General features: G+C 41.4%; 2 protein-coding genes and 1 non-coding gene across 5 annotated transcripts in view; 1 reads left to right on the top strand and 2 right to left on the bottom strand.

Annotated features, from left to right (window-relative positions):
* Positions 1 to 11168, bottom strand: part of EIF2A (eukaryotic translation initiation factor 2A) — a 37179-nt gene extending 26011 nt beyond the window's left edge. For 2 of the 3 annotated variants that reach the window (XM_065943694.1, XM_065943693.1), the window contains exons 1-2: positions 11101 to 11168; positions 850 to 919 (exon numbers count right to left, since the gene is read on the bottom strand). In XM_065943694.1, the coding sequence (XP_065799766.1) occupies positions 850 to 919; positions 11101 to 11128 (98 nt within the window). In that variant the 5' untranslated portion in view covers positions 11129 to 11168. Of the gene's footprint in view, positions 1 to 849; positions 920 to 8584; positions 8645 to 11100 lie in introns of those variants that run through there. The other variant, XM_065943695.1, reaches the window with a different exon arrangement.
* Positions 4252 to 4379, bottom strand: LOC136173889 (small nucleolar RNA SNORA42/SNORA80 family). Its single transcript, XR_010664354.1, has one exon. It is a non-coding gene; the product is annotated as a small nucleolar RNA SNORA42/SNORA80 family (small nucleolar RNA).
* A 257-nt stretch (positions 11169 to 11425) lies between the features above and the next one.
* Positions 11426 to 15462, top strand: SERP1 (stress associated endoplasmic reticulum protein 1). Its single transcript, XM_065943697.1, has 3 exons — positions 11426 to 11916; positions 12193 to 12268; positions 13461 to 15462. Exons 1-3 carry the CDS (start codon positions 11833 to 11835, stop codon positions 13499 to 13501), a joined length of 201 nt encoding a protein of 66 aa, XP_065799769.1. The 5' UTR covers positions 11426 to 11832; the 3' UTR covers positions 13502 to 15462.
* The last annotated feature ends 10572 nt before the right edge of the window (positions 15463 to 26034 follow it).

The raw sequence follows: 26034 nt of genomic DNA on the forward strand, positions 1-26034 counted from the left end.
TAGTTGTTCTCAAAGTGTGGTCTCTACACTTGAAGCATCAGCATTAACTGGGAACTTAAAAATTCTTATTCTTTGAGTCCTGACCCAGATCTACTGAATCAGAAAACCTAAAGAGGCAACAGTATCCTCTGTGTGTGTGTGTTTTTAACAAGCTCTTCAGATGATTCTGAGGCATGCGAAAGCTTGAGAACCACTGATTCATGACTTCTTTAGGATAAAGAAATGGTGATTATCTAAGCCCAACTTTCCTTCTGGGTTTACTACTGCTCTATAGATAAGTTTTCATCACCAACAGTTTGGTTTCTCTGAAAAAGTTTGTATAGGAAAGGTAACATAAATGCTTGACTTTTTTTCTTTATCAGTTTTCAAAGTAATGAACAGGATCCCATCAATGTCTAATACTGACCAATAATATTTGGAAGGAGAAAGATTTTGGAGGGAATATTTATATACTTGACATGCCTTAATTTTTGGTCATTATTCTCCTTAATCCTCAAATTGTTCTCCCTAAGGTTGGCATGAACTCTTCCAGGTTGACTCCTATCAGGGTTTAGCAAAATCCCCTTAGGCTGAAATTTAATGAAGATGATAGGCAGTGGTCTGGCTATCACATTCACAAGTTTTTTCTCATTCCTCTAAACCTCAGGCATAAACTAAGTTACAGTGTTGTCTACATCTTTTAAATGTACTCAAGCTATTGTTTTCAAATCTAAAGGTCATTTTTTTGGATAGAGAATATGCATTCTTCCCATCTTTTGTTAACATTATATGATATGTCCCAAGAAACTAGCTTATCTGTTCTTTCTTTTTTTATTCTCTATAACATCACTCAACAAAATAAAAACATACCTTGGGAACACTGTGCTTTCTGTAAAATGTGGTGGTCCATTTACCATGTACAGCCCTTCTGATCCTCGGACTAAAGGAAGAAAAGGGAAAGAATTACCATTACTTCGTTAATAAATACTCAGTCATCACAAATGTTTAAAAAAGTGAAAAGCAAAAAAAAAAAAAAAAAAAAAAAAAATTGAAAAGCTTCCAATCAAAATACTAATAAAATTATCAAACATTTCATAGAACTATTGAACATCAGCATTAAATGGGTACATTTTCCTTCTTCTTCTGCATAAAATCATGTAACTGCTGGGAAATAAATAGGTAAGGCAAAAGCTTGAATGTCTGTTTCTCCACAAAAGGCTCATGTTGAAACCCTAACTCCAATGTGATGGTACTTGGAGGAGCATTTCAGAGGGTTATTAGATCACAAAAGTGGATTCCTCATGAAGGGATTAGTACTCTTATAAGAAAAACACAGAGGATGTGTGAGGCTACAACACACTGGCAGACAACAAACAAGAGGGTTCTTACCAGAACCTGACCATGCTGGCACCCTGGGCTCAGACTTCCAGCCTCTAGAACTCTATCTTCCGTTGTTTACAAGTTACCTAGTGTGCGGCACTTTGTTCTAACAGCCTAAACTGACTAAGGGGCTTCCCAGTTGGCACTAGCGGTAAAGAACCCGGCTGCCAGTGCAGGAGACATTAGACATGCGGGTTCAACCCCTGGATCAGGAAGATCCCCTGGGGGAGGGCATGGCAACCCCCTCTGGTATCCTTGCCTGGAGAACCCCATAGACAGAGGAGCCTGGCGGGCTGCAGTCCATGGTGCTGCACAGAGTTGGACACAAGGGAAGCAACTTGGTGGGCACGCAAGCAAACGGACTAAGACAGTCAATGTTCTTCTCTATTTTTTCCCGCAGAGCACACTCATTTAGTCTCTAAGGAGATAACGTTGATAAACCCACTTTTATCTATCTTACAAGAAGTCTGTGCATGTGCATTGAAATATAACATATTTCATATGTTATACTCATATGCTTTCACTCAAATGGAAAAAAAGTGATCCTAATATAATGTTTTCACATTATTTTGTAATCTCATTTTCAAAATGTATGGCTGTTGGAAACAGAATTAGAAGCTGAGTCTAAGTTAAATCTTTGTATCAGCTTACTGTTTCAAGTAAGTTTTATAAATAAAAGCTCAAAATTGTATTGTCACCAGTGAAAGGTAGTTGTACTGGAACAGAGGACATGAACTCAAAGGCAGACCTCAGTTCCCACCTGGCTGTGGAAACCTAGATACATTAGTACCTCAAAGTCTGTGCCCTAATCAGCAAAATGAAAACTTTAGAACACTGTGTGCTTTATGTAAAATAATAACATGAAAATACAGTATAAATTCGTGCAAAGCTCCTTAGGAAAAAAACAACAACAAGGCGCTGTTAATATAGTCACAATTTCTTAAACTAAGAGAATAAGCAGGATGAGACACCGACACCCCCAACGATACTAATGTCCTAAAAAATTAGGTGGGAACAAAGTTCAAGATTAAATAAGCAAAAACATCCATAGATTCTACTTTTTTTTTTCTACTTTGTTTTAAATGGCTGAATTAGAAGCTTATAAAGCCGAACCAAATAAAATGATCCATTCATTCAACAAATGTTTACAGGGGAAAAAAAAAACTACCTCTCCTGTTGAGTACTACAGATACAATAGGGAGGAAAATCACTCTTGTCCCTGACCTCACTGATCAAATAATTAGTCAAATAGATGGAAATCTATCACTGCATTTGGTGCTACAAAGGAAAGACAGAAGAGGCTACTAGAGTGAATAATTCGGAGTTTCAATCTAAAAATCAAAGGACAGGAGAAGCATCCTTGACTAGTGATTGTGTGCTGATGAAAAGATAAAAGAGCAGTTAAGAAGCACGGAGTAACAGTAACGAACAGAAACCCCACGGCAGGGAGACGACAGCATCGCGGGAGTGGGAGGAAGGCCTGTGTGGCTGGAGGGAGATCTAGAGGAGAAAACAGGGCTCAGACCAGACAGGGTCCTGGGGCCTGAGTTATGCAGTATTGGACTGGAGCCGAAGAACCACGGGAAAATTCAAAGAAGTTTTAGGCAGATTTTTAAAACCAGATTTGCAATTTGAAAAGGACCACCTGACACAGTGTAGAGAGAGAACCAGAAGGCAGTGAGAGGGCGTGAAGAGACTGCTCAAGGTGGTCTGCAGGAGTCCCACAGGAGAGCTAACAGAGACCTGGGCAACGCCCCGGGGGCCCAGTGGTTAGGGACTCCTGTGTTTCCACTGCTAGGGGCCCGGGGTTTGACCCTTGGTCAGGGAGCTATGACCCTGCAAGCTGTGCAGCACGGCAAAAACAGACAGAAACCTTGGACTAGGGCCAGGCAGTGGAAAGGGCAAGAGGAGAATCAGCGGTCAACACTCAAGAGAGAAAACCGACAGAACTTGGTGATAAGTTACTATTCTATCAGCTAGAATTCGTGCTAGCAGCAACAGGACAGACCTGAAGAAAAGGTTTTACTGAAGTGCACCTGCTTCCTTTTCTACCAGCTATTTCCAAATCTCCACTCTTCAGCAGCAAAGCTGGTACCCAAGGCCCTTGGGAAGCCCCACTCGGGGCTCCAACTCATCCGTTTCCTTTCCCTTGCCAAGAGACAGTTCTCATAACATTGATTTTCTGCCTATAGATTAACTACCTCAGTTTTCAGATATTGAAAATTGCTACTTTTCAAAGTAAATATTTTAAAGTTAGAATGAAAGTAAAAGAACCAGTGACAAACAAGATAAAAATCTATGTACTCAACGGAGCTTTCATTCTAGTGGAAAGATGAGAAATAAGTTGAGTAAACACATAACTGAACGATAAGTTTCTTGTCTACATTCACAAGTATACAACTGGATACCATGTTTCCTCACATACTAAACTGAATTGCCAAACTGTGGTGGGTAATTTGCCCTTGAACAGAATGGAGTTTAGCAAAGTGTTCTACATACATCAACACCTAAACTCCTCACAGGACCGCCTACAAGGCTCTCTGGTCCCTGCACAGCTTCACGCGCTACGCATTAGGGATTTTTTTTTTCCCACTGTGCAACCCACTTCAGTGCCTGCAGCCCACGGGCAGAGGCCGGGCAATGGTCCGGGGCCAGTTTACCCCACTTCAGTGCCTGCAGCCCACGGGCAGAGGCCGGGCAATGGTCCGGGGCCAGTTTACCCCACTTCAGTGCCTGCAGCCCACGGGCAGAGGCCGGGCAATGGTCCGGGGCCAGTTTACCCCACTTCAGTGCCTGCAGCCCACGGGCAGAGGCCGGGCAATGGTCCGGGGCCAGTTTAACCCACTTCAGTGCCTGCAGCCCACGGGCAGAGGCCGGGCAATGGTCCGGGGCCAGTTTACCCCACTTCAGTGCCTGCAGCCGACGGGCAGAGGCCGGGCAATGGTCCGGGGCCAGTTTTCTCTGGCATGGGACACTATGAGACCCAGCGGGACGGACCTGCCAGAAATCCAAACCCAGGCACTGCACTAGGGACCTTAGAAATGAGTCCATCACCGCACTCAGGACAGCGGTTCCCAGCACGCTCAGCCCCACTGCTGCACCGTGAGTGAAGCGCTGGTGAACACCTGTCCTAAAAACCTCTAGGATTCAGTAAACACTTTCTGCCAAAAAGTGTTATCTTAGATGACTTGAAAGCTATGAAGTTTAATGCTTAACATCAGAAATTCTCAATTGTTTCTTGGTTTTTTCCCTAAGATTTTTGGACATGGACCATTTTTAAAATCTTTATTGAACTTGTTACAATATTGCTTCTGTTTTATGTCTTGGTTTTTTGACCATGAGACATGTGGGTTCTTAGCTCCCTGACAAAGGATGGATAAAATCTGCACCCTGCTGCACTGGAAGGCAGAGTCTTAACCACCGGACAAGCCAGAGAAGTCCCGTTCTTGGCCTTTGACTAAAATCAAGTATTCCGTCAAAATTCTCTCACTACACAGGCAAAGTTGTGCTCTTTCCTGTCACCAAGTCAATCACCTGCTGTAATACAATGCATGATACACTGATTTAGAAGAAAAGACACCATTCTTAACACTACAATTATGGTTTTAACAAATATTTGAAGGATTAATAAAAAATGGATTTCCCAAACTAGGACATATACGGTTACCAGATTACATGTTCTCGCTAGGTTACATAACATCCCGTCAGCCTAATGAGGCCCGTCTCACAAACTGCGGTGACATTTTAACTCACTAAGCACTCTTTCAGAATTCTCACACTCATCTAGGAAAACAAAATGGTACATTGTCAGCACAAACCCAGTGAAGCCACAAATACTCTTAAAATGTGCCGTATGACGAATGCAATCAAACCATGTTCTACCCACAATGACCGGCAAAGAAGAAAAGAGCCATCCCGGCTCGTCTCAACTTCTTATGTTCTCATGGCATTTGCACCTAGTGACCTCGGTCCTCTGTGTCTGTTGATTCTGCTGTTATTAGCAACCCAGTGTTGACTTGATGAAAATTCAAAGGTTTTGTATGTTATACTCAAGTGGCAGCTGTGCCTCAGAATCCAAGAAGCCCTCTGCAACAGCAGTGGGAACTCTCAGGATACTCAGGGCAATCAGCACAGCTACAAGATTTTCCTCTTACAACATTCCTATGTCATACTTATATTCCAAACCGAGACAAGTAGAAGATCCCAAAAGAGTTGCTATCGACTGACTGTCTGTGTGCCCCGACCCTAAATTTACAGGCTGAAACTTAATCCTTAGTGGTATTTGGAGTGGCTTTCGGGAGGTAATCAGGTCAAGAAGGCAGAGCCTTTATGAATGGGATTAGTGCCCTCATGAAAGAAGCCTCACAGAGCCCCCATCTCTTTCGCCATGTGAGGACATATTGTAGAATGGCTGTTTGTAAACCAGAAAGCTGGTGCTCCCGAGACACCAAATCTGCTGGTGCCTTGATCTGGGACTTGCCAGCCTCCAGAACCATAAGAAAAAAATTTCTGTTGGCTACCACCCAGTCTTGGAGTAGGAAATGTTAACCACTCCAGTATTTCTGCCTGGATAACTCCATGGACAGAAGAGCCTAGCAGCTGCAGTCCATGGGATCACAAGGACCTGGATACAACTGAGAACCGAGCATGCATGTACCACCCAGACTATGATATTTGTGTTACAGGAGCCAGAATGGACTAAGACAGGGAGCAAAATTCCCACTTAACCCACACTCTTTCATGCAGATTATTAACCCAAAATCTCAGAAAGCAATGCTGATAGAAAAGTCCGTGTGAAAAGTGCCATGTCTTTCTTGGTCAAGCAGCACTCACTCTCGTGATTTTCAACTACTGGTTTTAATATGATTCTGGAGAAGCAAAATCTGAGTCAAATTAATCAACTACTTTTCAACATGCATATGCTCTCATTCTAAATAAAGAACACTTTAAAAACAAAAATCCAAAGTGGTCTATGATCCCGTTTATACAACACTCTTGAAATAACAAAGTATGATAGAGGACAGATCACTGGTTGCCAAGGGTTACAGGTGGATGGAGGCTCCATCTAGAAAAGGGTGACAGAGTAGTCCTTTGTGGTGATGGAGCAGTTCTATATTCTGACAGTGGTGGTGACATGAATCTGCACATGTGGCAAAATACATCCACGCACAAACGAGTAAAATCCAAATAGGACAGTAGTTTAGTAAATACTACTGTACCAGTGGCAATTTCCTGGTTCTGATAATATACTATAGTTATATAAGATATTGTCATTGAGGAAAGTTAGGTGAGGGATACACGGGAACTCTCTTGACTCTTTGTGCAACTTCCTGTAAGTCTTAATTTACTTCAAAATAAAAAGGCTTTTTAAAAGCCCATCATTCTTTGGTAATACTTTGTTCACAATATTCCAAGAAATGAAACCAATCAAAGGTCTGCCAACATTTCACAAGAATGGATTTGCTTGGGAATACTGAACAAAAGTGTTAAATTAAAAATCGCATCAACCAAGAATTTCTGTACTAAGATAAAAACATATTCTGCAAGATAAAAGTACGTATTAAAGCTACTTTATGCACTGATGATACAGTTGATTCCCATTAAATTAGACAACTTCTTTATACATGATGCTTTACCGTAGATATGTCTATTATAGGGGAACTAAGTATCAATTATATTCATCATAAAAATCATGATGAGTCATTATAGCTTTGTTCATACATGTAAACCACTATTTGAAACAAATATTTTATTCTACATTTCTCTACACAGAAATACAACTATAAGAAAGTGCTGCAAGAAATTTTGGAACCACTAAGATATGCTACTGATAATATACTGTATTATCAGTTTGAGCAACTTCTTCCACAAATTTGAATACACAGATATACAAAGTTTATCAGATGAAACACAAAATCAGGTTCATGACAGAACATAAACTGCACTATAAATTAATAAAAGCAAAAATAAATATGGACTCAAAACAAACTCTTTTCAATAACTGAAACAATTTTTTTTCATATGACTTTCTAATAAGGAATTCATTTTAATTGGAAGTGACTGAATGTAAAGCAATGAGTAAAGTGTGGGGATAGCTTAATGTAGTGTATTGACATGACATGATTCCTTATTTTTAATTATTTTCCCCTTTAATCAAAAAAGGATCAACATGTTCTATAAAAAAAGAAAAATCAAGAATACAAATGGTTCTTTTCATTTAAGCAACAAATAAACAACAAAGTTCCACAAAGGATTACTGTTTAAAAACAATAATTACATTAAATACTGTGCCTATATAGTATATTTTTAAAACTTACTAGCCTTTCTAGATAGATACCATTCATTGCTCTAGGCCTGAGTTAATATGAGAAAACTATGAGGCTTTAACAAACAATGGCCCTAGCTCTGGGATACAGTGATTATATCACACTATTTCCAATCCTTACACCCACTGCAGTATATATCAATTTATGAAAATGACTCGATCTTGACTATCTCAATGGCCTCAGGTAGGCAAGCTGATTAAACAACAGGAGCTTCACATGAGTGTTATTGTTCTTTTACGGCCAAGCATCCTGGACCCCCTTTACAGGAGACCTTAGTTTTCCTTTGGGAAATATCAAGGGGTGAGAATAATCTGGTTCTGATTATCTGATTAAAAACTAATATAGGACTTCCCTGGCGGCACAGTGAAGAAGAATCCAGCTGCCAGCAGCCATGGCGACAGGGAAGAGATGTGCTGTCACGGGCGCCGGGGTGGGGGGTGGGGAACCAACGGAGAGGGTAGCATGGAAACATACAGGCACCATATGTAAAACAGACAGCCGGTGGGACTTTGCGGTGTGACCCAGGAACTCAAACCAGGGCTCTGGGACAAACCAGACGGGTGGGATGGGGTGGGAGACGGGAGGGAGGCCAGGGGACATGTGTACACCTATGGCTGCTTCATGCTGATTATGGCAGAAACCAACACAATATCATAAAGCAATCATCCTTCAGTTAAAAAGTAGTTAATTAAAAGACCAAACAGAAAAAAAAAGTAAATCCTGAGAGTTCTCATCACAAGAAAATTTTCATTTCCTTAAATTGTATATGAGAAACTTAATGTGATAATCATTTTGTGATAGAAGTCACATCATTATGCTATACACCTTAACCTTATACAGTGCCATATGTAAATTATATCTCAATAAAACTGGGAGAACAACAAAAAGAATCCACCTACCAATGCATGGGACATGGGTTCCATCCCTGATTCAGGAAGATTCCGCATGTCCTGGCGCAACTAAGGCTGTGTGCCACAACTACTGAAGCCCGGGCACCTAGAGCCTTTCTGCAACAAGAGAAGCCACCACAACTAGAGAAAGCCTGTGAAAAGCCACGACCCAGCACATCCAAAAATAAATAAATACATGGGGGAAGAAAAAGACTCTTAAATAAACAAATAAATCTGACTAATTAAATGGTGAACAGGACCAAAGCCAACTCAAAGACAGCCAACCTTAACACTGGTACAGATGTGCACTTTCCTTAGGGGCTGCTGAGCTGGCTGAATGCAAACCTGGAGATCCCAATTAAAACATTATCCTGAGAATAAATTTAACCTGAAAGAAAGCAAGAGCTTAGGGATGAAGAAAAACAGATTTTTGGAGTCATGAGAATACCTGAATGTAAAAGTAAAAGTTTTAAGGTACATGAGACTTTTTTTTTTTAATCCTTTCACTTGTTTTAGCTTTCTGTCATTTCCAATGAAAAATAATAACTGATACAATTTACTAGGTAATCTTAAAATCATTAACAACTCCAAAATCCCATAAATTTAAAAAATACTTTAGAAGTAAAAGGATCCATTGTTGACTGAAATACCTACACTCAGAATGTTTAAAAGATTAATCAGTGTGTTCCAGTGAAAGAAAAATGAAACATGGGGTTGAATGATTGAATATAATCCTAACTTCACTAAATTGTGATGTGAATCTCACTACTTAATTTCTCTGAGCTGCTATAAATGTGAGAATATAATGAGAAGACTGACTGGATAACTCTTTAAGCTCTTGATTTCAACCTAAGTCCCTGATTTTAAGCATTGTAAGAAAACTGCCATTCTTGGTTAGTCTGACTACAAATAAAGGGGTTATCTTTCATTAATTTATTCTTCCACTAAATATTTAGTATCTCTTGTATACCAGGCATTATACTTGGTATTGAGAAGACAGGGATGAACAAGACTCTATCCCTGCCATTAAGAAGTTCACAGTCTACCAGGGGAGAAAAGCATCTAAACAAGTAGATAATTATCCTATGTGATAAGTGAGAAGAAAAAAAAACTATATACGAGGTACAAAAACAGCCTGAGGAAAGACTGACTATCTGGGAAGACTAAGGAAAGCCTTCATAAAGTAATGATGTCTAAAATAAAATTAAAAAGATAAAAAGAAGTCAGCCAAATCAAGAGAAAGAGGATATTGTTAGACTAAGGAAATACGTAGCTCAAGGGTTTTAAAGAAGCTCAATATTGATGAAGAACAAAATAGGATGAGGTTGAAAGGCGTAAAATGAATGACAAGAGCAGTTCAAAAGATTATAAAGGGATTTTAAAGGGCAAAAGATAAAATGATTACATTAAAAATGTATTAATTTTTAAAAATTTAAATCAATTTTTTAAAGTTCAGTATTCCTAAATTGTACGTAACATACACGCTACCTTTGTGAAGTTAGAAAAATAAATTCATTTAGTTAGGTAATTACGCTTTTAGGCAGTACCTGCCTGGCCAGGTATCTAACAAATCAGTCATTATTTGACAAATGTTTGATGAAAGAACTGTGGTAGCCACACTGAATATGAATGAGCCTGGTGCGCTTAACACTGACAACAAAGATCTCCAAATGCAGAATGGCAAAAGGTGCAAAAGTTTTTTAAGGTTCCTTTCAAGTCTCAGGGGGAAGTAGCCCCTTTCCTCGATGGTTTCTTTTTCCCTCTACATGTTATTAAGTTATTGGTAACTTAAGCCTTCTTTTCTCTACCAACTCCCCTCCCCTTACCTGAAGCTCGTATATGAGACTCCAGCCACTACTCTAGTCCAGAGTCATCGCCGATATTATCTGAGTAAGTTTATTATCTTCTCCAACATTATAAACTCTGCCTCGGCTTCAAAACCTCTGGAATCCCATCATGTTCTAACGTTGCTACTTTATAACGCTCATTGTTACTACCCTAGACCACACTCTCGTCTACGTAAAACTTACAGTAGCACAGCTCCACTCAGTCCCACAAACTGCATTAAAGCAAAGAGAACAGGATTTGTCGTCAGTTAAATTTCGGTGTATTTAATGTGCGTGGTTACTCTAGTATCAATAGACTTTCCTTTTACAGAGCTAAATGACCTCACGCTGTCAACATGGCCCGTGACCTGGTAAGCGTTAGAGTACCACCGGTACTGCAGACCCCGGGTAACAAATGCCACTAGCACTCTGTTCTTGCGCCCCTTTCGCTATTCCCGTAGAACTTGAAGTGTTAGGAAAGAATGATGGATGGGCAAAAGCCGGGGGCTGGATGCTGGAGCTCCGACGCTAGGGCCTAACTTCCGATTGCCACGCTACATCAAGAAATCCAAAAGGCCCTCCGGCTCTACTGCAATCCACAAAAAAGCGGATCTGACTCCAAGGCTTCTCGTGTGGTGCCCAAGGTCAAAGAAAAAACTCTGCTCTAAAGAAACAGTCGCTCGCTCGTTCAGAACTCACCTGTCAGAAGTGGCGTGGACGGCGCCATCTTGTCCCGGAAAGAGAAACTCAGACACTTGGGTCAGAGTTCACGAGGGCCGAACCCGGCCCCAACACGTCTCCTCCGGCGTGGAGACGGCGAACTTGTGTTTCCTGGGTCATGAGCCTCGGGGCCAATTCACTTCCGGTCGGAGCGAGACACTGAGAAGACCTCGAACGCGCGCACGCGCAACTTTGGGGCCGCGCTTCACGGAGCGTGGAGGGGCGGGGCTAGGGTCGGAGCGCCGGACTTCACCCTCCCTCTCAGTCTTCCTCAGCAGGCGGAGCCTGCACTTCCGCGGGGCGGGGCCAGTCCAGTGCTGACGTTGGCAGCCGATCCCGAAGCAGCTTGAGGCGGCGGGCTGCACTGTCTCCTTGTTGCGTTGTGGTCGTTTCCTTCCTCTTACACACCACGCTCCCGGCGGAGGCCAGGGCGGCAGCGCGAGACTATCCTGGCGGCCTGCTCTCCACCTCCCGCGCGCCCGCCTCGCTCGGCCGGAGAGTCCGGCGTCGTCAGTCGGCCCGCGCCCCGCTAGGGTTCAGACCCCGGAGCCCGCCTCGCCCAGGCCCAGCGGTCGGAGCTAGCGCCCCGCCTGAGAGCCTCCTCGCTCTGGCGGCGCGGCCACCGGGAGCGGAGCGTCGGTCGCAGCGGCCCGAGAAGCAGCGAGCGAGCGAGACCGAGGGGTGGCCGGGGCAGGTGGTGGCGCCGCGAAGATGGTCGCCAAGCAGCGGATCCGTATGGCCAACGAGAAGCACAGCAAGAACATCACGCAGCGCGGCAACGTCGCCAAGACCTCGGTAAGGAAGAGCCGGCTCCTCTCCGCCCCGCAGCCGGCTCTGAGGCCCGGGCTCCAGGGCCGCGTCGAGCTCTCTTCCCAGACTCGGGCCCGAGGCCGCGAGCTGGACCTCAGCTGGGAGCTTAACAGATGGGTGCGGGAGCTGGTCGACTCGGGAACGCGGGAGAGACCTGTGACGTGCGGGGACCCGGCCGCCTGGCCCGGGGTGCGGGCGGTGAGAGCCCGGGCTGAGGGCGCGTTTTTTTACATTGCAAACCGCGGATTTTCCATTTTGCAGAGAAATGCTCCTGAAGAGAAGGCGTCTGTAGGACCCTGGTTATTGGCTCTCTTCATTTTTGTTGTTTGTGGTTCTGGTAAGTGTTTTGGGGTCGACCGTCGGGTTGGGTGTTGGATGACGGGTTTGGGGATGACGTGGTGACCCGTGAGTGGTGAGTCCTACCCGCGCACTTCTCAACCCACCTGCCGGGAGATCCTATAATTTTCTTTCGTCCGAACCAAATTACTTGTCCCACATATGTACAGAGGGTGGTGCTCTAGAAACTTCTCCCCGTTTGATTTGCGCTCACAGGAGAACAGAAAAGGAGGTCAGGTCCTCAGTAATTATCGAGTTGAAAAACATTAGACCAAAACAAACAGAAAAAGCACCTCCCAGAATGAGAATTTAGAATGTTTAGCAACCTTTGCGAAAGAGAAGCTTATGAATTTCACGTTCATGGAATTATACAAACTTAATCTAACGTGTTCCAAAATCTAATGTCTTTAAGTCAAAAGTGGTTATGTTTTGTAAAGTAAAGCTAGTGCAAGGAATTAATCCATTGTAGAGGAATTTGTACCTGATTGGCAATTTAATGTGTGAGACAGATGTTTTTAGTTTAATGAAAGAAATGTTTGACATATGGTAGGAAGAATTAGTTATCAAGGCAGACTGCGGTTCGAGTGGTAGGTAGACTCTTTTCTCTGTGAATGAATTACAGAATGTCTTTCCTCTCTTCATTTATTATTTTAATAAGCAAGCTGTTAATATGGAAATAACATGCTTCTGCTTTCCTTGTCCTGACGTTTTAAAGTCACCGGAGGTTTCTTTTAACCATTTCCCTTTGTCTGTGTCCTGAATGTTGGAGAAGCTTTCCTGATAAATGGCCAAGAGCCAAGCAGTTTATGTAACCTAAAGATAATTGAATTTCAATTTCCTGAGAATGAGGAAATACGCATATATTATAGGCCAAGTACACCTGATACTTAGGGTTAAACCAAAATACTTGTATGCTAGAAAACCCTATTCACTTTGGTACTTTAATTTCTTTCTTAAAAATCACTTCTTATTTGATAACTCTTAGACATTTAGCCATAAAATTCAGGAAAGCTAAGGCATAGAAAAGTAATTGTATTATCACAGTAGGTCTGTCTTCATACTACTTGAAGTTACATAGTATTTGCAAGTAATTGTCAGGGTGTTCTTGGATTCTTGAACTACTTTAATACTTGTCGGTTGCCAGGCCTGTTTTATTCAAAGCATGTTTTAATTTTTGCTCTTTCTTTTCACAGCAATTTTCCAGATTATTCAGAGTATCAGGATGGGCATGTGAAGTGGCTGACCCTAAGCCGTTTCCCTTCTCCTGTGAATTTTAACTTGGACTCATTCCTGATGTTTGGCATCCTGGTTAAAAGAATTCAGTAAAGCATCCTGCCTCAGAATGACTGTTCATATCATCCTTCATGTGTCATTCCAAGGTTTCTTCACAAGTCATTCCAAGTTTTCTAGTCCATACCACAGTGCCTTGCAAAAGCACCACATGAATAAAGCAATAAAATTTGATTGTTAAGCTACAGTAGTGGACCCTACTTATTCAGTCAGTAAAGAGTAAGTTTTTGGCTTTTTTTTTTTTTAATGTGGTTATTAGAACAAGATAAAGAATAGAAAATCAGATTAAATCTATGTAGACAGGGTCTAGATTTTGTTACCCCAAATGTGTAAATGCAGTTAGCTTAATTTAAAGTTTGGAATCCTACAGTTTTTATATAGCTAGGCGCTTTATTACTGTTTCTTGAATTGAAAGCACACTCCCACAAAGGGTCGTGTAACTGTCCTGTAATAAGGTACTTATAAATGGAACAACTACACGGCTAGCCTAGTTTTCCCACAATCTTTTAGCACCTAAAATTTTTTAAAAAGCTTCTGAATGCCCGATATAAAGGGAGATGCTTACATCCACAATGTCTATTTTAACGTGATTATTTCTATTACACTACCTTGGATTGTTCATGAGTGAGTATACTAACCAAGGATGCCATAAGAAAACAACTTGGTTGAGCATTTTATAACTTAGTCACTTCAGTTTCACTAAAAGTAGCCATGGTGGAGTTAAGTCAGGGAAGGATTTTTAATACCACCATTGATTTCACCAGAATTACTTTAATATATCAAAGGGGTCTGTTATAGTGAACAACATTTTAGGGGGAAAATACTACTAAGAATGGATGCCTCACCAGGACACACTTTTGAGTCCAGTATGCCGTAAGACATCTTAGCATGTTGATAGCACTTTTAATATCAAAAAGGCACATCAACTGAAAAGTTACACTTAGTTTGGAAATGCTTTTCTTAATACACGGTTAAAATTCTGTTAAGATACTAGATATATCAGACTAAAGTGTCAGGGGAATTAAATGGATTTACTGATAAGAATGAGTCCCTAGTCTTCCCTTTGTTGTATGATTTTACAGGTTATGATTGATCACACTTTCTTTTTACTAATGGTAAGGGTGAGTGATAAGGCAGGTTTGAGGTTTACTGGTACTGTTGAAAATTTCAAGTATTGGCTATTTAAATACTTAGCCATAAGGTTGATGAAAAAAGCCTGAGAGGTGTCTGCCTATTAATGAATTGGAGAGAAAGCTGCTTGTTTGCTTTGTTGATTGCCTCAGGATCTCTCTTTAAAATAAGCTGTTTTAAGAGGAGCAGAAGGGAAATCTACTACCTAGTCTATACAGTATGAACCTCAAAGCTTCTGATAGCCCTAAGTATGGGGGAGAGTGAGTGAGAGGAGTGGTTAAGATAGTTCTTGACTACTCTGGAATAGGAAAGGAATCTGTCAACCTTGGTCCAGCACGTTTTTATCTGCATTGTTAACCTGCCTTTCTCACCCAGGAAATCAATCCCTGTGTTTGTTTCCCTTTTGGTTAACTAATTCTATTTTATTGTACCTTTAAAAATGAAATTTATTGTTCTAAATTCATAGCAGGTGCCTTAGTCTTTGCTTTTGAGTCAAACTATTCCAAATCTCCATATCAGAATTTCCCTTGGTTTACTGTAGGTAGTTGGCTTTAAAACATTGAATTTTTTTTTTTAACAATGTCTATTAATTTGATTGTTAAATTGCCATAGTGAGCAGTTGTTTTACATACGTAAAGTTGCATTCCCTTTGTATTTCATATGTAATTACCAATTGGGTGCTTTTTATATTAAGGATGGATTATGCATGTTTGGGTCAATGAAAGCTATGTCTTATTTGATTTACCCTTTAAAAATAAAGATCCCTGAATAGTTGATGTTTTCTAAAAGGAAATGATTTTGTAGAGTTCTTAATCTGAGTATATGTTTTATAGTTAACAGAAGATGATTTTAAGGAGCGCCTGGTATGTTGTACTTGAGTTAGAAGAAATAGTACCCAGAGGCACAAATTTTAAGGGAATAGGTACTAAGAAAAATATATAAGAGCACAATGAGTTAAATACTTATGTGGAATTTACCCTCATCTCATCATTTGAGTCTGGTACAAGGAAAAAGCACAGTTTTTTTGATCTCCCTTTCCCAGTTGAATTTTATATGTCATCTAACGTTGAGTACAATGTAGAGAATAAGTACTTTATTGGGGTGGTCTACATTATCTAATTACTCTTTTGTAATTTAGTTATAACATTTCAAGGAGTTGTCAGTGACTTCATTTTATCTGTTGGGTTGTATATAATGTTGCTCAAAGTAATTAAGCGGGTTTCCAAAATAAGTGAAGATTTTCATTGTAACAGGATGCATTGTAATAGACTTTGGTTTACATTAAAGAAGTGTATATATTCAACTGCAAGGCCATGGCTCTTCTCACTGAGGTTCCTGGAGTTTTGGCACATGGGAAATTTCACAACAAAATTTTATTATGCTTTAACATCTCTAAAATTTAGGACATCATTAAATTTTCCACTTAGAAATTGTCTTGAAGTTTGATATAACTTTACCTACCTTTTTAATTTTTTACTTGTCATTTTAGATACAAACCACAACCTTAAGAGGTAGGAGTTCAGTTAGTAGCAAATTTTAGGACATTTCCTCAGAGAATCCTTTCCTGTCTGAACAGTAGCATATCTTCGAGTTGAGTTAGAACAAAAATGTCTGAATTTGAAAAGAATTCTGATGAGCAATAAAAGGCTAAAAATTAACTTGAAGGGAAAAATTCAACTGTCTGAACTTAAATAATTCAAAGTAAATTCATTTTTATAACACAGAATCTTAAAAGAGAGAGATGACATAGGAAATTTAGCACAGCTGCCTCAATTTACAGAGAAGAAAATTCATTCATTCAAAGGTAACTTAGGTGCCAGCTCTGGAAATAGAGCTGTGAATACAGAGCCCCAGCACTCAGATGTCTTCCAGTCAAGTGTGTTAGTCACTCTGTTGTGGCCCCATAAACTGTAGCTGTCCTTGGGATTTTCCAGGCAAAAATATTGGAGTGGGTTGCCATTTCCTTCTCCAGGGGATCTTCCTGACTCGGGGATGAACCTGGGTTGCTCGAATTGCAGGTAGATTGACTATCTCAGCCACCAGGGAAGCCAGTAGTAAGGGGAAAAACAAAGCAATGAAAACAACTGTAATTGCGATAGGTATTTCAGAAGAAAAGTAAAACCAGATGAATGGAGTCTTTGCCCTCACGGGGCCAGTCGAGGTAGAATAGAAACTAGAGCCAAGGTTTCCTGGCTCACTAAACCATCTAGAAACTGTAGGACTGACTGCAATACATCCACACAGGAAACATGTTTTCATGAACTCTTTGCTTCTGCTTTTAGAAAAGCTCAAAGATATTTTTTTTTTTTTGGCTGTGCTGGGTCGTCATTGCTATGCATGCTTTTTTCTAGTTGGTGGGAAGCAGAGGCTACTCTGCAGTTGCTGTTGGGCTTCTCGTTGCCGTGGCTTCTCTTGAGCACAGGCTCTAGGGCACCCACGCTTCAGTAGTTGCAGCTCCTGGCCTCAGAGCGCAGGCTCAGTAGTTGTGCATGGCCTTAGTTGCTCCATGGCATGTAGGATCTTCCCAGATTAGGGATTGAACCTGTGTCTCCTGCACTGGGCAGGCAGATTCTTTACCACTGAGTCATCTGGGAAGCCCCTAAATTTTTTTTTCCCTCTTGCCAATTGAAAGAAAAAGAGAATTTGTCCTTTTATGGATGCAACTTCTTTTGAAAATGAATTTGTGACAAATTTACTATTGGTGTTTCCTGTACAGCATGAAATTAACAAAGATCAAATCAGTAATGTTATTCACTATAACATATTTAAGGGTGCATTTTTTAAAAGTAGTTTTCCTAACACTTCATCTAAATTTTTTAATCTGTGATGTTGAAAAGTATTTTTTGTTAGCCCAGTAGTCAAAAAAGACAGATACGTGCTTTCCACAGATACAAGGTTCAGTGAATAATGCATGTGTGACTGACTTCCCTGTGTACAAATTTCCACTTTGGGATGAAGATAGAGCTAATCTGCACATTTTAATAATTAGAGCTATGATTTCAGTATCCTCAAATGGGTTAGTAACAGATTTTTCTTTTTTTCTTACTTAGGGAGAAAGTCAAACAGGAGAATGAGAATAATTTATTTTGGAGCTAAAAGGAACTCTTCAAATGATCTTGATTATCCCCCTTTATTTACACTTGAGGAAATTATGACCTAGAGAAGTTATCTCTCCCATCATCAGCGAACCAGTAGCAGAGCAAGGATTAGAAAAGTGGACTTGGGGCGACCACACTGGCTCTTTGTTATGCTGAATACCAAGGAATTATCATTCTTTAGGAATCTCCTTTTACCTTAGAAGATTGTATATTAATTTCATGAACCCCTTTGAGTGTTTGATAAAGGTAAGATCTGAGGATTAGCTAAACTTCAATGGCTTCCTACTGCCTTTGAAATGAACTAACTCTTCTAACTATGATTTTTAGGCCAGTTCATAACGTGACCCAACCTTCCTTTTCAGCCTTGTGCTGCATATTTTCCTTTCAGAGACCTGTTCTTGCCCCAAGAGTCTACTTTAATTTTTCAGCTATCTTGTGCTATTTTTTTTTAATGCTTCCTTCCTTTATTTCTATAATTCATTAAGATTCTTGTACCACAGTTCTTCAGATTCAACATTCCAGACATGGCAATGAATTATTTTCCTTTGGGTGGAAAAAGAACAAACATAATTGATGTTAAATACAGATATACAATGGCCATTTGCCTATACACTCTGACCTGAGGGAGGTTACAAAAACAAAAAGTATTCTTTAACTCCTGGTTTTTGGCTCAAATTTTTTATCATTTTGAGTACTGTCTTCTCCCTGGAGTCCTGTGAAGATTGTATGTACATGTAAGGCTCACTATATTATCCAGTTTCAATGTACAAGAGTTCTAGTGTATGACTTTTATTTCAACTGGGGGAATTGGATTAAAATCATTCTTTTCTTCTAGAAAGGAGGATGAACTCTGAGAGAAAACTAGTCCCTGTATATAGACATACCTCAGAGATACTGTGGTATACTTCCTGACCGCCACAATAAAGAATATTGCAGTAAAGCAAGTCGCAGGAACTTTTTGATTTCCCAGTGCATATAAAAGTTATGTTTATACTACACTATCGCTGGTTCAGTAGGCATGGGTTTGGGTAGACTCTGGGAGTTGGTGATGGACAGGGAGGCCTGGCGTGCTGCGATTCATGGGGTCGCAAAGAGTTAGATACGACTGAGCAACTGAACTGAACTGAACTGATAGTCTATTGTGTAAAGTAGTATGAAAAACAATGAATATACCTTAATTAAAATTGCTGAAAAATGCTATCATCTGACAAATGCAGGGTTGTCACAAACCCTCAATTAGTTTTAAAAAAAGCACTATCTGCCTAGACATTTTTTTTTACTCTATTGTCCTTCCTCCAGATACTGCATTTTCAAATAAAGGTTGAAGCAACCTGTGTTGACTATAAGCACCATTTTCCAACAGCATTTGCTCACTTTACTAAATAACTTTTCTTCCAGTCTTATTAAAATATAATTGGCATACAGCATTGTGTTAGTTTGTTTTAAGAAATGCAACCCACTCCAGTACTCTTGCCTGGAAAAATCCCATGGACAGAGGAGCCTTGTAGGCTACACTCCATGGGGTCACGAAGAGTTGGACACGACTGCGTGACTTCACTCAATTTCATGGATCACAGCCTCGTTACGGTGAAGAGGCTTGCGTAAACAATGGAATGACCTTGGTTCATTTCCAAGACCAGACCATTCAACATCACAGTAACCCAAGTCTGTGCCTCAACCGCTAATGCTGAAGAAGCTGAAGATGACTGGTTCTATGAAGACCTATAAGACCTTCTAGAACTAACACCAAATACATCCTTTTCATCATAGGTTGGAATGTAAGAGTAGGAAGTCAAGAGAGACCTGAAGTAACAGGCAGTTTTGACTTAGAAGTACAAAGTGAAGCAGGGCAAAGGCTAACAGTTTTGTCAAGAGAACACGCTGGTCATAGCAAGCACCCTTTTCCAACAACACGGAGATGACTGCCTATGGACATCACCGGATGGTCAATACAGAGGTCGGATTGATTTTATTCTTCGCAGCCGAAATGGAGAAGCTCTATACTGTCAGCAAAAACAAGAACAGGAGCTCACTATGGTTTAGACTGTGAGCTGCTCACTGCAAAATTCAGGCTTAAATTGAAAATTTAATTTCCTAGTGGGAAATTTGGAGAAGGCAATGGCACCCCACTCCAGTACTCTTGCCTGGAAAATCCCATGGACGGAGGAGCCTGGTGGGCTGCAGTCCATGGGGTTGCTAAGAGTAGGACACGACTGAGTGACTTCACTTTCATTTTTCACTTTGATGCATTGGAGAAGGAAATGGCAACCCACTCCAGTGTTCTTGCCTGGAGAATCCCAAGAACAGGGGAGCCTGGTGGGCCGCCATCTGTGGGGACGAACAGAGTCTGACAGGACTGAAGTGACTTAGCAGTAGCAGCAGTGGGAAATTTACCTGGTGGGAAAACCACTAGTCCATTTAGGTATGACGTAAATCAAATCCCTTATGAGTATACAGGGGAGGTGATGAATAGATGTGAGGGATTAGACCTGATAGAGTGCCTGAAGAACTATGGATGGAGGTTTGGGACTTTGTACAGAAGGGAGTAACCAAAACCATCCCAAAAAAAGAAGTGCAAGAAAGCAAAGTGGTTGCCTGAGGATGCTTTACAATTAGCTGAGAAAAAAAAGAGAAGCAAAAGCAAGGGAGAAAGGGAAGTACACCCAACTGAATGCAGAGTTCCAGAGAATAGCAAGGAGAGATCAGAAAGTCGTCTTAAGTGAACAATACAAAAAAGTAGAGGAAAACAATAGGATGGGAAACACTAGAGATATCTCAAGAAAAATTGGAGACATCGAGAGAACATTTCATGCAAGGATGGGCACAATAAAGGACAGAAATGATAAGGACCTAACAGAATAGATTAAAAAGAGGTGGCAAGAACACGTGCAAAAACTACACACAAAAAAGCTCTTAATGACCCACATTACCATGATGGTGTGATCAGTTACCTAGAGCCAGACCTCTTGGAGTGTGATGCCAGGTGGGCCTTAGGAAACATTACTACAGACAAAGCTGGTGTCGGTGATGGGATTCCAGGTGAGCTATTTAAAATCCTAAAGATGATGCTATTAAAGTGCTGCACTCAATATGTCAGCAAATTTGGAAAACTCAGCAGTGATCACAGGACCAGAAAAGGTCAGTTTTCATTCCAGTCCCTAAGAAAGGCAATGGCAAAGAATGGTCAGTCTACCATAAAATTGCACTCATTTCACATGCTGGCAAGGTAATGCTCAAAATTCCTCAGGCTAGGCTTTAGCAGTACATGAACCCAGAACTTCTGGAAGAACAAACTGGATTTAGAAAAGACAGAGGAACCAGAGATCAAATGGCCAACATTCATTGGATAATAGAGAAAGCAAGAGAATTCCAGAAAAACATCTATTTCTGCTTCATTGACTATGCTAAAGCCTTAAACTGTGTGTATCACAAAAAAATCTTGGAAAATTCTTAAAGAGATGGGAATACCAGACCACCTTACCTGTATCCTGAGATACCTGCATGCAGGCCAAGAAGCAACAGTTAGAACCAGACATGGAACAATGAACTGGTTCCAAATTGGGAAAGGAGTATGTCAAGGCTGTATATTGTCACCTTGCTTATTTAACTTATATGCAGAGTATATCATGTGAAATGCTGGGCTGGATGAATCATAAGCTAGAATCAAGATTGCTAAGAGAAATATCGGCAACCTTAGATATGCAGATGATACCACTGTAATGGCAGAAAGGGAAGAGGAACTAAAGAGCTTGCTTGATGAGGGTGAGAAAGAGGAAAGAGAAAAAGCTGACTTAAAACTCAACATTCAAAAAAGTAAGAACATGGTGTCTAGTCCCATCACTTCATGGCAAATAGAAGGGAAGAAGTGGAAACAGTGACAGATTTTATTTTCTTGGGCTCCAGAATCACTGCTGAAGGTGACTGCAGCCATGAAATTAAAAGATGCTTGCTCCTTGGAAGGAAAGTTATGACAAACCTAGATAGCGTATTAAGCAGAGACATCACTTTGCCAACAAAGGTTCATATAGTCAAAGCTATGGTTTTCCAGTAGTCATTTATGGATGTGAGAATTGGACCATAAAGAAGGCTGAGCACCAAAGAATCGATGCATTTGAACTTTGGTACTTGAAGAAGACTCTTGAACAGGAAGGAGATCAAACCAGTCAATCCTTAAGGAAATCAATCCTGAATATTCATTGGAAGGGAGGATGCTGAAGCTCCAATACTTTGGCCAACTGATGCGAAGAGCTGACTCATTGGGAAAGACCCTGATGCTGGGAGAGATTGAGGACAGAGGAGAGGGGGGTGACAGAAGATGAGACGGTTGCATGGCATCACAGACTCAATGGACAAGGGTTTGAGCAAACTCTCTAAGACAGTGAAGGACAGAGAAGTCTGGTGGGCTGCAGTCCATGAGATTGCAAAAAGGAGGACATGATAGAACTGAACAAGTTTCAGATCTAGAGCCTGGGTAGTTCCCTGGCAGCCCAGCGACTGGGTCTCTGTGCTTTCACTGCTGACGGCCCAGATTCAATCCCTGGTTGGAGAACTAAAATCCTATAAGCCGCATGGCACAGCCAAAAAAGATGTAGAGCATAGTGATTTGACCTACATACATCGTGAAATGATTACCACAATAAGTTTATTGAACATCCATCATCTCATACAGTACAAAGTTAAACAAAATTTTTCTTTTCCTTGGGATGAGGACTCAGGATTTACTCTAACAACTTTCATATATAATATGTGGTAGTGTTAATTATATTTATCATGTTGCACATGTCATCCCTCCTATTCATCTTATAGCTGGAAGTTGTACCTTTTGATCGCCTTCATCCAATTCCCCCTTCCCCCAACCCCACCACTGCCTCAAATCTCGTCTCTTTTTTTCCTATGAGTTAGTTGATTTGTTTTTGAAACATATTTGACCACCATCACTGTGTTAGTTCCTGGTACCCAATATGGTGATTCAATATGTCTATACATTTCAAAATGATCATCCTGGTAAGTCTAGTTATGATCTGTCACCATACAAAGACATTACCTAACTATAGACTGTATTCCCTACAGTGTACATCTTGTCTCTGTGACTCATTTATTTTGCAAGTGAAATTTTGTACCTCCTAATCTCCCTCACCTATTTCTCTCCTCTCCCCCTGCCACTTCTCTCCTCTGAGAACCACCTGTTTGTTCTCTAGATAACCTGTACTATTTTTCCTCATTTTCCTACATTTTCATACTACATAGCCTTCAAAAATCTAGCTTAAATTTCACCTTCTCTGAGAAGTTTCCCCTTCCTATTGGAATCAGAAGTACTCTCTTTGGAACTGATGACCCGGACCAATCAGCATTTATTATGTTACCATGATTCATAGTTTTGTTTCTTAATTTCTCAGTTAGTGTATGAAAATATTTAAGAACAAATGCCATATGTTTCTTTTTTGTTATTTATTTCTCAGATCTTTTGTTTTCAGTCTTTTCATTTACTCTCACCACCACAAAGGCTGGTGTGAAAATGAACTCACAGGGGGAGCTTGACATTTCAGTTGCATGATAAAGTGAAAGAGCAGTGAGAGCTCTGTTTTATCAGAATCACATTTAAAGTAAGAACATGTCCTGTAAGATCATCTACCCCCGGAATAACACATGCCCCAACTACTTCCAACCCTGGCCACGTCTGCTTAACGGCTGGACTCAGTGTTAGAATTCAGACTACCTTAGTTAGACATAGCTTCTCTCAAGATAGGCTTGATATTTGAAAATATTTCAGCAGCTGTATTTGCCCTTCAGTCACATTTGAGAGCTGTTCATAATAATTGTAATTGAGAAGACCAAAATCTGCTTCACAAAGAAAGCTGACACCTCGCTATACCAGTCTGTCCAGTTATAAAGGAAGAGCCAAACCAGCACACTTGCTGTTTAGAACAGGTGCCTGTGGACTGTCAGCTGCCCTCTCAGCCCCAACCTGGGGCGCAGGAAGGGGCAAGGATGCCACAGTGGGGTGTCCTTCTGCACCCCAGACTGGGAACCCAGAATGGCTCTGTTTCTGCCCACCCCCACCCCCCAAACCAGGTCCAGTCCCTGGGAGAATAGCTGCTTCTCACAGGAATTCCCTACAGCAAGACCACAGCGCATTGTTTAGCATTTATCAATAGGATGTGGTGTGGTTACCAAACCAGATCTCATGTCTGAGGCAGAGGAGGCTGCCAGAGCCCTTCTGTGTAAAGGCCACTCGTGTTGCAGGCTCCTGCCACCCAGAGGTGCTGGGGAGCCAGGTGAGCCACAGAGGCGCTGCGAGCTTGTTTCATTAGATGCACTGCTGATAAACAACTCGACTCTAAGCTGCACAGCAACCAGCAGTGCTACAGACTAGTTTTTGACAAAGCCCAAATCATAAACACTGGACGTACCCAAGCATATTTCCTCCTGACTCCAGTCTTGGCTATCCATGCACGGCCCATGTGTTAATTGCACACACAAAGAAGGAAGGCGGCCACAAAGAATGAAAACACAAAATCCTATCTGCTTGCTTAAGTCGTATCTGCTTGCTTAAGAACAACGTCAGAATTTTTTCAAGGTGACAGCCCCTTATTTGGCTGCTAGCATTTGCAGTGCCGAGTACACACGGGGAAAGCAGACCAGTGAAGTTTAATACCAAGTCAAAGGCTTAACCTCCCACTACTCAGAGTGTGGCCTGGGGACCAGGCAAGAACCAGGAATCCTGTTAGCAATGCAGCATCTCAGGCCTCACCCAAGGCCCACTGAATCACAATTTGCGTTCTCACTGGATCCCCAGGTGATTTGTATGCAAATTAAATTTTGAGACTCTGAAGGGGGCTCTGAGTTCTAGAAGTTGATGTTCTAAAGGAAATCAGTCCTGAATATTCATTGGAAGGACAGATTCTCAAGCTGAAACGCCAATACTTTGGCCACCTAATGCAAAGAACTGACTCATTGGAGAAGACCCTGATGCTGGGAAAGATTGAAGGCGGGAGGAGAAGGGGACGACAGAGGGTGAGATGGTTGGATGACTCGATGGACATGAGTTTGAGCAAGCTCCGTGAGTTGGCGATGGACAGGGAAGCTGGTGTGCTGCAGTCCATGGGGTGGCAAAGAGTCGGACACGACTGAGCAACTGAACTGAACTGAATTCTAGATCTTTGACCTTAAATCCCTTAAGCTTCTTAGCCTAAGGAAAAGGAAACACTCTCCTGTCACAGGCAACTGTTATGAAACCTAATGATGGTAAAAGCACTTCAAAAAGTTAAAAATACTCTATGCAAATAACATTCCGCTACTTCATGAACCACAAAAACGAAAAGATCTCTGATAGGGTGAGGGGCCTTCCTCATTGAAAACAAAAAAGGAAAGCAGGCTCCATATTTAACTTGGCAGGAAGTCACCAGCTTTCTTTTTCTCAAAGCTTGTGGGGCTGTAAAAAATGTGGATATTTATACATTGCTTTCTTGTACAGATATAATATTGTAGAATTTCCCTAGTCTAGAAGTGGAACTTCTGAGTGTGAGGTATGTGCCTCTTCAAATGTATTAAGAGTGGTGAAATCATTAGCCAAAAAAGGCTCGAAAGATTAAACAATGTGTAAGAGTTGTTACATCCTCAAGTGCTCACTAAAATGTCATTTTATTCAACGTTAACTTTTGCAGTTCTAACAAGAAAAGAAAGTGTCTCAATGTTATTTTATCAATAAAATGCATTTCTCTGATTCCTAACAAGGTTGACCAAGTTTTCAATTGCTGGCCGTGAAGCCTGGGTTTGTATCACTTCGTTTCTGTGTAACCTTGGGCAATCTATTTAAGTCTCAGTTTTGTCAATTATAACATGAAATTAAATGAGCTGATGCATGTCGTACGTCTGGCCACTCAAGAAGGCTGTCTCTTGCCCTCTCTGCATCCCCGGCCCAGCTAGCGCCTGCCTCATGCACACCCTGCTCGCAAGACTGGTCTTCCTAAGTGCTCGCCCCAGGCCCCAGCTAATGACAGCTTATCAGCCTTCTAACCACCGAACCACCAGGGAATTCTGAGCGATCGCTTATGGAAGAGCGGCATGGCCCTCTACTGGTTCCCGAGTGAGCCCACCGGAGGTCAGTTCCCCCGTAACTGGTATCGGCCCACTGCTGCGCCCCAGGAGGGGAGGCTGCCCGCAGCCTGCCCACTGCACGCGGTGGGGGTCACTCCAGCACCTCGCTTCAGACGCATCAGCTGCCTGCTATCCATTAAGCCAGTGACGT

This window comes from Muntiacus reevesi, chromosome 8 (assembly GCF_963930625.1).
Source record: "Muntiacus reevesi chromosome 8, mMunRee1.1, whole genome shotgun sequence".
Lineage (NCBI taxonomy): Eukaryota > Metazoa > Chordata > Mammalia > Artiodactyla > Cervidae > Muntiacus > Muntiacus reevesi.